The sequence below is a fragment of the Halichoerus grypus genome, chromosome 9 (genome assembly GCF_964656455.1).
Source record: "Halichoerus grypus chromosome 9, mHalGry1.hap1.1, whole genome shotgun sequence".
Taxonomy (NCBI): Eukaryota; Metazoa; Chordata; class Mammalia; order Carnivora; family Phocidae; genus Halichoerus; species Halichoerus grypus.
The window spans coordinates 140,721,877-140,735,724 of NC_135720.1; the positions used below are offsets into that span (position 1 = coordinate 140,721,877).

The 13,848-nt window shown below is 41.5% G+C and overlaps 1 protein-coding gene across 3 annotated transcripts in view; it reads right to left on the minus strand.

Moving 5' to 3' along the window:
* Nucleotides 1-13,848, minus strand: part of GPLD1 (glycosylphosphatidylinositol specific phospholipase D1) — a 58,945-nt gene that overhangs the window by 28,546 nt on the left and 16,551 nt on the right. For all 3 annotated transcript variants that reach the window (XM_078055741.1, XM_078055740.1, XM_036112180.2), the window contains 5 exons: nt 11,861-11,939; nt 8,895-8,992; nt 8,383-8,493; nt 7,381-7,429; nt 6,446-6,500 (listed from right to left, as the gene is read on the minus strand). In XM_078055741.1, the coding sequence (XP_077911867.1) occupies nt 6,446-6,500; nt 7,381-7,429; nt 8,383-8,493; nt 8,895-8,992; nt 11,861-11,939 (392 nt within the window). The remainder of the gene's footprint in view (nt 1-6,445; nt 6,501-7,380; nt 7,430-8,382; nt 8,494-8,894; nt 8,993-11,860; nt 11,940-13,848) is intronic.

Here is a 13,848-nt window from a genome sequence, read left to right on the forward strand (position 1 = left end):
CTTCGGCTCAGGTCATGATCCCAGGGTCCTGGGATCGAGCCCCGCATCGGGCTCCCTGCTCGGCGGGAAGTCCGCTTCTCCCTCTCCCACTCCCGCTGCTTGTGTTCCCTCTCTCGCTGTGTCTCTCTCTGTCAAATAAATAAATAAAATCTTAAAAAAAAAACAAAAAACAACTTCAGCCAGACTCGAGAGAGAGAGAGAGATTTTAAATAAACAAAAACCCCCAAAAGAGGGGAAATAACAAATGACACCACAGAAATACAAAAAAACTCTAACAGAATATTATGAAAACCTATACACCAGCAAGTTGGACTACCCAGAAGAAATGGATAAATTCCTAGGAAAATATAAACTACCAAAACTGAAACAAGAAGAAATAGAAAATTTGAACAGACTGATTACCAGCAATGAGACTGAATCAGTAATCAAAATCTCAAAATCTCCCAACAAACAAAACTCCAGGACCAATGGCTTCACAGGCAAATTCTACCAAACATTTAAAGAGTTAATACCTATTCTTCTCAAACTATCCCAAAAAATAGAAGAGGAAGGAAAACTTCCAGATTCATTCTATGAGGCCAGCATTACCCTGATAACCCAAACCAGATAGACACCATAAAAAAGGAGAATTATAAGGCCGGTAGGTGTCATGAACACGGATGTAAAATTCCTCAACAAATGCTAGCAAACCAAATCCAATAACACATTTTTAAAAAACCATTCACAATGATCAAGTAGGATTTATTCCTGGGTTGAAAGGGTGGTTCAATATTCACAAATCAATCAATACAAATTACATCAATAAGAGGAAGAATAAAAACTACATGATCATTTCAATAGATGCAGGAAAAGCATCTGACGAAGTACAACATCCTGTCATGATTTAAAAAAAAACAAAAACAAAAAAAAACCTCCACAAAGTAGGTTTAGAGGGAGCATGCCTCAACACAATAAGGGCCATATATGAAAAACCCACAGGGAACATCATACTCGATGGTGAGAAACTGAGAGCCTTTCCTCTAAGGTCAGGAATAAGACAACTGTGTCCACTCTCACCACTTTTACTTAACATAGTACTGGAAGTCTTAGCTACAGCAATCAGACAACAAAAAAGAAATAAAAGGCATCCAAATTGGTAAGGAAAAAGTAACACTTATCACTATTTGCAGATGACATGATACTTTATATAGAAAACCTAGAGACTCCACAAAAAACCCCTAGAGTTGATGAATGAATTCAGTAAGATCACAGGATATGAATGTCAATGTATAGAATTCTGTTGTATTTCCATATACTAATAGTGAAGTAGCAGAAAGAGAAATTAAGAAAACAATCCCATTTACAACTGCACCAAAAACAAAATATCTAGGAATTAACCTAACCAAAGAGGTGTAAAACCTGTACTCTGAAAACTATAAAACACTGATGAAAGAAATTGAGGATGACACAAAGAAATGGAAGGACATTCCAGGCTCATGGATTGGAAGAATATTGTTGACATGTGGATACGACTCAAGGCAATCTACACACTTAATGCAATCCTAATCACGATGCTTGGGTGGTTCAGTTGGTTAAGTGACCAACTCTTGATCTCAGCTCAGGTCTTGATCTGAGGGTAATGAGTTCAAACCCCTTGTTGGGCTCCATGCTGGGCAGGGAGCCTACTTTTAAAAAAATGCAATCCCTATCAGAATACCAACAGCATCTTTCACAGAGCTAGAACAGACAATCCTAGAATTTGTATGGAACCACTAAAGACCCCACATAGCCAAAACAATCTTGAAAAAGAAAAGCAAACCTGGAGGTATCACAATTCCAGACTTCAAGTTGTATTTCAAAGCTGCAGTAATCAAAATAGTATGATAATGGTGCAAAAATAGACATGTTAATCAATGGAACAGAATAGAAAACCCAGAAATGAACCCACAATTATTGTTCAATTAATCTCTGACAAAGCAGGAAAGGACAGCCAATGGGAAAAAAGACAATCTCTTCAATAAATGGTGCTGGGAAAACTGGACAGCTACAGGCAAAAGAATGAAAGTGGACCACTTTCTTACATCATACACAAAAATAAACTCAAAATGGGTTAAAGACCTAAATGTGAAACCTGAAACTATAAAAATCCTAGAAGGGAGCACAGGCAGTAATTTCTCTGACATTAGCCATAGCAACATTTCTCTAGGTATGCTTCAAGAGGCAAGGGACATGAAAGCAAAGATAAACTATTGGGACTTCATCAAAATAAAAAGCTCTGCACAATGAAGGAAACAATCAGAAAAGCTAAAAAGTATCCTATGGAATGGGAGAAGATATTTTCAAATGACATATATGATAAAGGGTTAGTATCCAAAATATACAAAGAATTAATATTAAGTCAATACCAAAAAAACCCCCCAAATAATCCAATTAAAAACGGGCAGAGAACATGGACATTTCTCCAGAGAAGACATGCAGATGGCCAACAGACACATGAAAAGATGTTCAACATCATTCATCATCAGGGAAATGCAAATCAAAACTACAATGAGCTATCACCTCACATCTCTTAGAATGAATTAAAAAACAACAACAACAACAACAAAACAAGCAGCAAGTACTGGAGAGGATGTGGAGAAAAAGGAACCCTCGTGCACTGTTGGTGGGAATGCAAACTAGTGCAGCCACTGTGGAAAACAGGACGGAGGTGTATAGAACTGCCTTATGACCCAGCAATTGCACTACTGGGTGTTTACCCCCAAAATATAAAAACACTAATTCAAAGGGATACATGCACACCATGTTTATAGCAGCATTATTTACAAGAGCCAAGTTATGGAAGCAGCCCATCGACTGATGAATGGATAAAGAAGAAGTGGTGTATACCTACAATGGAGTATTACTTAGCCATAAAAAATGAAATCTTGCCATTTGTAACAACATGGATGGAGTTAGTATAATGGTAAGTGAAACAGAGAAAGACAAAAACCATATGATCTCACTCATATGTGGAATTTAAGAAACAAAACAAATGAGCAAAGGGGGAAAAGAGAGAGAGGCAAACCAAGAAATAGATTCATCACTATAGAGGACAAACTGATGGTTCCCAGAAGGGAGATGGGTGGGTGAATGGGTGAAATAGGTGGAGAGGATTAAGAACACACTTATGATGAGCACTGAGTAATGTATAGAATTGTTGAATCACTGTATTGTACACCTGAAATTATCTAACACTGCATGTTAACTACACTGGAATTAAATTTAAAAACTTAAAAGACTCCATAAATTTCACAGGAACCTGAAGAAAATAAATATATGAGTAAAAAGTAATAGAAGAGAAAATGAACATATAATAGAGAGGATCAATAAACCCAAATGTTCATTCTTTAAGATAATGAAACTGAAATGAGATTAGTTGTTGAAAAACGTTAAGGAAAGTCAGGATAAAGAACATTACAGATAACAAGGGAACACAAGTACAAATAAAAGAAATAAACAGTAAAGTATTAAGAACAACCTCATGCCACAATGTTTATACATTTAGATGAAATGGAAAAACGCTAGAAAAATAAAACACCTTAAGAAGAAATTGAAAAACTGTAGTCCTATAACCATGACTGAAGTTTTAAGAAGTCCCTATAAAGAGAACACCAGGCCTAGGAAGCTTTACCGATTCCACCGAACATTCAAGCAATCAAAGTTTTGATCTTACATAGACTTCCAGAGAATAGAAAAGGAAGGAACACTTCCTACCTGATGTCATGAAGCTGGCATAACCTTGATACCAGTAAACCAAACAAGGAGAGAAGAAAGGAAAATTACAGTACAAGCTCACCCAAAATAAAAATACAAAAATCCCAGGCTGCAATAAATGTAACAAATATTAAAAAGAAAATATACTATTGCAAAGTTGGTTTTGTCCCAGGAATTCAACTTGCTTAAATATTAGCAAATAGATTAGTACAATTGCTATATTATGTTAAAAAAGAACTATTTCAATAGATGCAGAGTAAGAGTTCAATATGTATGAAGTTAATTTATAATAAAAACTACTAGCAAACTGAAATAGAGGGAAACTGCCTTAAGTTGATAAAGGATAACAAAAACCTAGGGCAAACATTCTATTTGATGAAATTTTGAATGCATTCTCTTTAAGATCACAAACAAGGTAAGTATGCTTAGTATCGCCAGTTCTATTGTACTGAAAATATTAGCCAGTGTGGTACAGCAGAAAAAAGAAAGTTACAAAGATTGGAAAAGGAAAAGCAAGATGGTCACAATTTGTAGATGATGCATTGTAGAGTCTACAGTAAATTCAAAAAATCTCCAGATACGTTATAATGAATAAGGGAGCTTAGAAATGTTGCTAGAGGGGCGCCTGGGTGGCTCAGTCGTTAAGCGTCTGCCTTCGGCTCAGGTCATGATCCCGGGGTCCTGGGATCGAGCCCCACATCGGGCTCCTTGCTCAGCGGGGAGTCTGCTTCTCCCTCTCCCTCTGCCTGCCGTTCTGCCTACCTCTGCTCTCTCTCTCTGTGTCAAATAAATAAATAAAATCTTTAAAAAAAAAAAAAAAGAAATGTTGCTAGGTACAAAAATCAAAATTAGAAAGTGACTTGCATTCTATACAGCAACGATCAATTAGAAAATAAAACTGGTACCAAAAGTTACCATTCATGGTAGCAAATAAAAAGTCTCTGCAACAAAATTGAATAAAACCTCTAAGACCTTGATGGGAAAAACTTATACAACTTTGAAGTCATTAAAGTAGGCTTAAATAAAATACATAGCATATTTATGGATGAGAAGGCTCAATATTTCGAATAATAAACTTCTAAAAATTCCAACAAGATTTTTCTTGGAACATGGCAACTTGCTCCTCTCACTTTATTTGAAAGAGCCAAGGCAAAAGAATTGGCAAGGTATGTCTAAAGAAAAAGGACAGGCTGAGAGACTAGCCCCACTAGCTGTCAAGATGTATTATAAAGTCACTGTAATTTTAAAAAATCAGTATTGCTCATGGACAGGTCAGTAGAACAGAATAGAAAGCCCACAAATGGATCCAAATACATATGAAATTTTATGACAGAGAGGGCATTACAGGCCAGTGAAAAAAGGGGAGACTATCGATAAGTGTCCTGATTTGGGGACTATCTAGATCTACAGAAAGAAATAAAATCAGATTCTCTCTCAGAATATACAAAAAATTAACTCCAGGGAAATGAAAGACAAAGTTTTAAAAAATAAGGCTAAGTAGGAGAATGACCTCATGCCTTCAAGGTAGGGAAGGATTTCTTAAATAAGTCATCAAAAGTACAAATTACAATGGACAAGATAGATATATTCAACTACATTAAAATTAAGTTCTGTTCATTAAGATACATCATAAGTAAAAAGACATGCCACAGACTGCAAAAAAATATAATAAACTAAGCAAAGATTAGAAGCCCTAATATACAAGGAACACTCACAACTAAGTAAAAAGGCCAAACAAACCAACAGAAAAGGCTAAAAACTAAACAAGATTTTCACTTAATATCAAACACAGATGATCAATAAAATATGAAAGAATATTCAACCTCATTAATCAATGGGGAATGCAAATTAAAACTTAATGAAATACCATTACCCACCAAACAGGCTATTTTTAAGTTGGACAACACCAAGTCTTGGAGAATGCAGAAGTAAAACTACCATATAAACCTGAGGAGAGTATCAGTCGGGAAGACCATTCTCAAAGCCCGGGCTTGCTGATGTTAAATATGCGTACACCCTATGACCCACCCCCCCAATTCCATGTCTAGTGGTGCTTACGAGAGAGATTTCCCTCTGCTGCACAAACGTATGCACAAAATGTTCACAGCAACACTACACGTAAAGCAAAACCACTCCACACTACTTACATACCCGTCCCCATTGGAATGGAGTACTTCATTTGGTCTATCCATATAATGGAGGACCACATAGTGAGGAAAATGAGCTACAGCCAAACACATCAATGGGACTGTCTCTCAGACAGAAATGTAAGCAAAATTTGAATACACACTACTCAATTCTATTTATCTAAAGATTAAAACCATGTACTATTTTGTATATGGACACATCCATCCATACGTATTCAACTATAAAGAAACGCAACAAAATGATTAACAGGAACCCCACAGGAGGGCTTACCCTGGTTGGAGAGAAGGCAAGGAGCTTATAAGACACCAGTAAGGCTTGCTTTTGAGCCAAGTGGTAGCTACACAGGTGTACATGATCTTATTTTTTACAAGTATGCATTTTTGGATGGCATCAGTCAAGTTCAAAGCATCTCCTTAAACTACTCTCATCTGCAGTTTTACTTTTCAAAATTTACAAATGCAAGACTCCTAATTACATTGTAGGCTACATTTTCTAAGGGGATAAAAAGGGTCAAGCTTCTAAACGCCATTTAGAGAACACATATGTTAAGTGTAATTGTTCTTACCAGTGTCGTGCGAGGTAATTAAAATTGAACTCAAACTGGCTCAACACATCACCTCCTAAGATAGAAGAAAAATATTTACATTTGGTCGGTTAGCGACAAGACATGGCATGTTTCTTTCCACACAGATTTGCACAATCCAGGTCATTAGCTCATCACCTTGTCCACACTTTTCTGATCATTGTTTTAGGTACAAGCAGATCTTTAAGAAAACGTGATCATTTCTATCTTAGCCAGTAAAACATATGAATTAAGAAAGAAACACCCATATAACCGAAAGTTTTTCTCTTTAAGGAAGGATGAACCATAAAGATTCTTTTAAAACACCATTCACCATCTACTTTGGCTACTTCAAGGTAATTTACTATAGGAAAAAGATGGAGGGTACCATTTTAAAGCTAAAGTATTAGGTGACCTTAGGTAATGAATTTTAAGTTGATATAAAGGTAAAGCTTTTCTAAATTATGACACAAGTCAATGATGAAATGTGATTTTTTAAATAAAGAAATACACACATACAACTTTTCAGAAATACATCTCTCTGTCAAATGAGATATACCCATACTATAAATGAAGTATTAAAATAGAAAGCTAGTTAGTATATGGACTGGCAAGATGTGATAAAAATACGTATTTTACTTTAAATATTTTACACATTTTACTGCGCATCGGCACTCCTGTTACCTAGATAACTGCCTGGTTACTAGCCATTTCACAAAGTGACTGAACACCTATTTCATAGAATATGAAAATGACATTTTTACTCAGGAGAACCACACAGCCAGTCCTAATTCATCATGAAATGATCTCAGTTACGGAGAAAGAAGGTTATTCAACATAGGAGGGGAAAATACAGATTTAAGGTGCAGTAGTGACTCCGTAACAAATGGGATAGAACTATCGCAAAAGAAACTTTGGCAAATGTAAATAAACAGTACCGAAATCACCCGCCGAATGCGCCTTGGAATAGGAGTGATGAAAATCAACCTGAGGAAGAAAGAGAATCATCTGATGTGTGTTTTTTATATAAATCACAAATTGTAGCCCAAACCCCTACCCCACAGCCCCACCAGGAGTGAGAAGATGAATGCCTAACCCAGTGAATGCTAAGGGTCTGTCCTAGACGGACTCGATTTTCCAAAAATTTATTGTTAAAAATTGTAGTGGCAGCCGAGCTATGTATTAACGGCTGGTAACAAAACCACTGTGAACATCTGCACCTCGGAGGATGAATACACAGTCCCTACTGAGTCCAAGCAGAATGGGACTAAGAGCGACTGGTGACCGGGGGGACTTGCAGAAACAAGAGCGCCATTTTCAGTTCGGGGCGATGGCATTTTCATACAGAAAACGGAAAAACGGGTGCAGCGGAGTGGGAGGTTATGGAGTGATAAGTCACAGGAATGAAGGCCAGGAAGACAGTGAAGGGTAGTGTGGCGGGGTCGTGCAGGGACGGGGGGGCAAGCGCAGCATCTGGTACGGCCGCTGCTCGCCATGTCGTGCACCTGAAGCTCACGGAACGCTGCGCCAACTACACGCAAGAAGGAAGTGTTTCTGAATGTTAAAAGAACATTTAAAAAGCACACACACACGTGGAATCATTCCTTCCAAATAGGACTAAGTGGCAGCTCTTCATATCCTTACTAATACAACTTGAATAAAACATGGGATTTCCCAAATATTGTTTGCGACGACACAGAACATCCCATTTATTGCGGATTTCGGTGCACGTTAGTGGTTCTGCCCGTGTGATGGAATTTACGGAGCAGAAAGAGGAAGAGGAAGAGATGGACATGAAGACTGCTTTGGGCAAGAAGTCTTGCTTCCACATGACCTCTAAAGAGCCTCAAGTTTTCCTTTCCTCTGAAAGGGCCAGTTTTTCATCTTGGGCAGGACAGTGTCACTGCCGTACGGTCATCCACCTGCAGACATGTACTCACGGCTCCCATGGTCCTAAGGAATCCTTGCTCGATACCCAAGCTGTGCCAGCTAATGTCGGCCACCATGTGAGACGTAATGCCGAACAAGAAGGCTACCAATTTCTCCGTGTCCTGCCAAATAAGCAAATTAGAGGGATGGGCGCTTGGGTTATTTTATAAAGATCCTATTACAGTGTTTCATAAATAGGATTTCCACCCCCAAGACTTAACAATAATAAAATCAGAGGCGGGTACATTGTAGTTTCTAGTGACAAAAACCACAAAGGACTTTTTGAAAAGTTTTGCAGTGCCTTAGAAGGGCTTTCAGGTGATTTACTCTTGGAGCAAAATGGTGACCTACTGCATTTTTCTAAGTAGTTTATTCAGGTATTAACTAAGCACTTGTACTGAAGGTACAAGGGTGAGCAGCCCTCCCGGAGCCTGGGGTGGGGATGGGGGGCAGTGCAAATGCACACGGGGGATGGGGGTGTCTGGAGCTGAATTTCCTCTTGGCGCTAGAGGGCCGTGCCTACCTTCTCCCAGGGAAGGGGGTAGTTCTCTCGGATATAGTGGATGCTTGCATTCAGAAAGGGGGTCCAGTGCGTGCTCTCAGACACGTCATGGAATTGCCCTGGTGAGACAAGAGCAGGTCTCAGGAGTCTTTCTGAAAAAGCTGGAGATTCCCAGTGACATCTGCCACCACGCTACCTCCCGCAACCCTCCTCCTCCTTCCCTCCGAGCCTCTTGGGCTCTTCTTTTTTTTTTTTTTTAATTTTTAAGATTTTTTTTTTTTTTTTTTTTTTTTGCGAGAGAGAGAATGAGAGAGAGAGAGCATGAGAGGGGGGAGGGTCAGAGGGAGAAGCAGACTCCCTGCTGAGCAGGGAGCCCGACGTGGGACTCGATCCCGGGACTCCAGGATCATGACCTGAGCGGAAGGCAGTCGCTTAACCAACTGAGCCACCCAGGCGCCCTTGGGCTCTCCTGTTATGTTCAGAGGAAGCCTCTAGGACAGAGGAGCCAGCTGGGAGAGAGAGAAAGCCGGACCGGCTCACAGCATCTGCAATCACCTGGGCTGCTATGAAGGTTGAAGTGTTTTCCATTTCTGTGCTAAAGGGAAGGAGAAAAGGGGTGTGTGGGGGGGTGCTGGAGTCAGCGGTAGGGCGGTGCAGGGGGGGTGCAGGGGGGATGGGAGGGGGGCGTCACGTCATGAGGGGCAACTGAAACCAAAACTCCAGAGTTTAGATCCCTCTCTTCAAATGGTTTTGCTGTCGCTGAAGTAAAAACATTCTAACCAGTTTTAAATCATTGGCTTTTCTGGAAATGATTTTCAAAGACATTACAACTACGAAATTTGATTTGCTCTAAGTTTTCCTAAAAGATAGAACTTAAAATTCCTATTTTACAGAATTCCATAAAAATCCAAAATTAAGTATAGCAGCAGCTCTTTGGACAAAACTCCCCTTAACCAAATTGCCAGACCAAGCAAAGCTTTTTGTTCCCCTCTCTAATCCAACTGAACAGAAGAGAAAGCCCACCCAGAGCCTGCGGGGTGGTGGCAGCCAGGTCACTGTCCCCACGCACCTGTCCCCACAGCTGAGCTGTTGCTTGCTGAGGGTCAGCAGGGCTGCTTCTAATCCTGGGTAGGCCAGCTGTCCTCCTTATTGTTACAGATTTGATTCAGTATTAGGTAAACTGATGAACAGAATATAAAAACAGCTGCTTCTTCGGCAACGGAGTGAGAACATCTGCTCTTCCAAGATGCAATAAAAGTGAGCCCTCAAATCAAAGACGACAGGTGCTGTGCAAGTAGGTATGTGTGGGATCAAGGGAAAATTTGGAAAAATCCATGAAAATCTAAGAGGAACCTGCGTCAAATTCCTCATAGTCAGCGTAGATTTCATAATGCTAATGAGCTCGCTGGTACATCAGTCCGCACTGGTCCTGAGCTTGTAAAGTCAGGGAGGAGGGCATCCACTGGTGGAGGAAAAACAGAGAACGTGGAACACAGAGGCTGTAGCACTGTGAGTTCAGTTGGTCTCTTAAGATGGCATGTATTAAGCAAGTTTTCTCAAATTTAATTGTCAAAAAAAAGTCCTTTTTTAACTTCTTATGTAAGATATCAAGGAACAATTATCAAGAGACATTACAGCCTCCTGAATACAATTTGGGAAACGCTAAATTAGAAATAGGTCTAGAGAGAAAAAAACTAACAAGCAGGCAAAATAAAAGGATTAAGAAAACATAGTTAACAGCCTAAGAAGGAAACAGAAGAAAAAAAAAAAAACCCACCCAACCTTACAAATATGACAAATACAAAAGCTTACTTGGTATCATAACTATAGGAGTGGGTAACCCTAAACATTTCATTGAGCCTAAAGGCATTGCTATATTACAACAAATTGGTGGGACACCTGGGTGGCTCAGTCGGTGAAGCGTCTGCCTTCAGCTCAGGTCATGATTCCAGGGTCCTGAGATCGAGCCCCGCATCGGGCTCCCTGCTCAGCGAGGAGTCTGCTTCTCCCTCTGCTCTTCTCCCCTCCCCAACCCCCCTCGTGTTCTCTCTCTCTCAAATGAATAAAATCTTAAAAATACACTGGGATTTTGACCCTGAGACTCCAAATACGGTTTACGTGACGTAAATGTACTGGGTATCTTTCATCTGTCCCTCCAGACCTGCTGTCCATCCTTCTCTGCCCTGCACGGTGCCCCTGAAGGGCACCTGCACCTGCCCAGCTGGCCTCTTTGCCCGTCAGCTTTGGTTGGGTTGGGTTTGGCCAGTGGGGAGAATGGAGAGGAGACCAGAAAAAAGGAAGAGAGGTGGGGGAGAAATGTTCATTCTCCCAGATCCCCGACTTTGGGGTCTCGGGGGCTGGCTGTGTCCCTGACTGAAGGTCTGGCCCCCTTCCGGGAGCCTCCCCATTCAGTTCCAGTAGCTGCTCCCTCCCTGCACTGTTCCTGCAGACTTACATCTGGCCTGTAGCTCTGTAAATGGTCCCATTATAAAACACCCCTCTGACTACTCTGTTGGAGTGCACCTTCCATGCCCGCTGGGGCCCCAATACACCCCATAAGCCCAGATCTGTACAACACTTGACAAAAGAATATGCATTAACGCCAAAAAAATCCAGTAAAGGGGCAAGGCAGGCTTATTAACGTTACGTCACAGGCGTGGAAATAAGACTTAGCATGGCAAGACTTTGAGGGTCACATGCTAACAGACAGCACAGCTGGAACAAGAACCCAGACCCTTCAGTCTCTTTCAAAATCTTTTCTCTCCACCAGAAAGCAGGAAAGCAAGTAAGGACGCGTAGGATCATGAAATCTTTCAGAATTTCTACGCTTAAGTAAGTAAGGTTTGGTTAAATGAAAAATGCAGTCATGTGAACTAAGTCATTGACCAACGACAGTGGAAAATACTCCATGTTAAGATTTCTTTTGTCCTAGCTGCTCCTGTTAACCAAGTGAGGGCAACATGTGGCTCTACAAGACTTGATCTTACCTCTCTCGCAGATGCTGGGGTAGAAGGCGTCAGGAAACACGGCTCCAGCCTGATACGCATCCTGGTGCTCAAGCAACAGCTGGGGAAGAGGAAAGAGAGATTAGGGGCAGAGGCAGCAGCCTGGGACAAGCCCGCCCTACAGCACGAGGCAGGATGGAAGGAAGGCGGAAGGAAGGTGTTAAGTACATACTAAAATCTCGGGCATAATCCAAGACGACGCCCTAAAACAGAGAACCTCAGGTTCTCCTAGTAAACACAGGCTGATCAAGTAGCAAATCACTCATTTAATTTCACTTCCTTTGGTTTCTCTGTCCACGAAAAGAGCAGGATGTCCCCCCAAGGCTAGTTCACCGAAGGGTCCGTGGTAAGATTTTCAATGATCCGGTGAAAAATCAGTGCAATGAGAGAAATACAAACATATATACATATAACATACACGCATACACACGATGTATGCCCATAAACAGTTACACCACTGACCCTTGAACACAGATTTGAACCACCCGGATCCACTCAGATGCAGACTCTTCACTAGATATAGTAGAGTACTAGAAGTGTATTTTCCTTATTGCATTTTCTCATTAACATTTTCTTTAGCTGCTTTATTAGAAGAATACAGGATAAAATACATATAACCTACAAAATAAGTGTAAATTGACTCATCAGTAATGCTTCTGGTCAACAGTAGGCTGGTAATTAAGTTTGGGGGGAGTCGAAAGTTAGATACGGAGTTTTGACTGCCTGGGGATCAGTGCCCCCTATCCCAGTGTTGGTTCAAGGATCAACTATATATATATAGAGAGAGAGAGAGAGAGAGATCTATTTATATACAAGTTTATAGTTGCTACGTGTACTTTATATTCAGATGATGCCTTTTGGGCTTTTGGGGGAGGTTAAAAAATCCTTTCCCCTTTAAAATTATGGTAGAAGAACATATTTCAGCGTGCCTGGGTGGCTCAGTCGGTTAAGCGCCTGCCTCTGGCTCAGGTCATGGTCCCAGGGTCCTGGGATCAAGTCCTCCCTTGCTGAGCAGGGAGCCTGATTCTCTCTCTCCCTTTTCCCCTCCCCCTGCTTGTCCCCTCTCACACCCACCCCCATCTGTCTCTCAAATAAAATCTTTAAAAAAAAAAATTATACTTCAATGTTCTGCTAAAAAAAAAAATTATACTTCAATGTTCTGCTCCGTTGACTGGCTCACCCCCGTGAGGTGGGCTAGCTGTTGGCAGCACCATTTCCCAGACTCCACACAGAGCCCCCCTTGCCCTCTGCTCCTTCAGCTAGCAGGCACATGCTGGCTTGGCCACAGAGGTAGCCGGGGACCCAGGTGGCCACAGGACAGAGCACCCATTTTGCTAGTAAGGAGCACGGCAGGGACAGAGCATCCCGGAGCCGACAGCCAAGGTGATGGCTGCTTACTTCCCAGACTGTGTAGGCGGCCGTCGGATCCGGAGCCAGCCGCGGGGCCGCGGCCGTCTGACTCAGCACAGGAGGCCCCACAGGCCAGTTCTGTGTGTGGTCCTCGGAGCCCTTCCTGGATGCTCAGAGCCTGCTCTTCCAGAGCTCAGAGTTCGTCAGCACCCAGTTCCCCAGTTCTGGAGGGAGCTCAGCATAAGCTAGCCAGAGGGGTTTCCAGGATCTGCAGATGAACTCTGATTGCCAAAGTGAAAGTTTGGAGGGCTAAACATTTTTTTTAAGTATTTAAGTAATCTCTACACTCCCCTCCAACCTGGGGCTCAAACTCACAACCCTGAGATTAAGAGTTACATGTTCTTCCAACTGAGCCAGCCACGCACCCCCTAAGCTTTAAGATTTTATTTGAGAGCATGTGTGTGTGTGTGTGTGTGTGTATTAGAGAGAGAGAGCGTGCATGAGCAGGTGGGAGAGGCAGAGGGAGAGGGAGGGAGAAGAAGGCTCTCCGCTGAGCAGGGAGCCCCATGTGGGGCTCGATTCCCAGGATCCTGAGATCGTGACCTGAGCCAAAGGCAGAC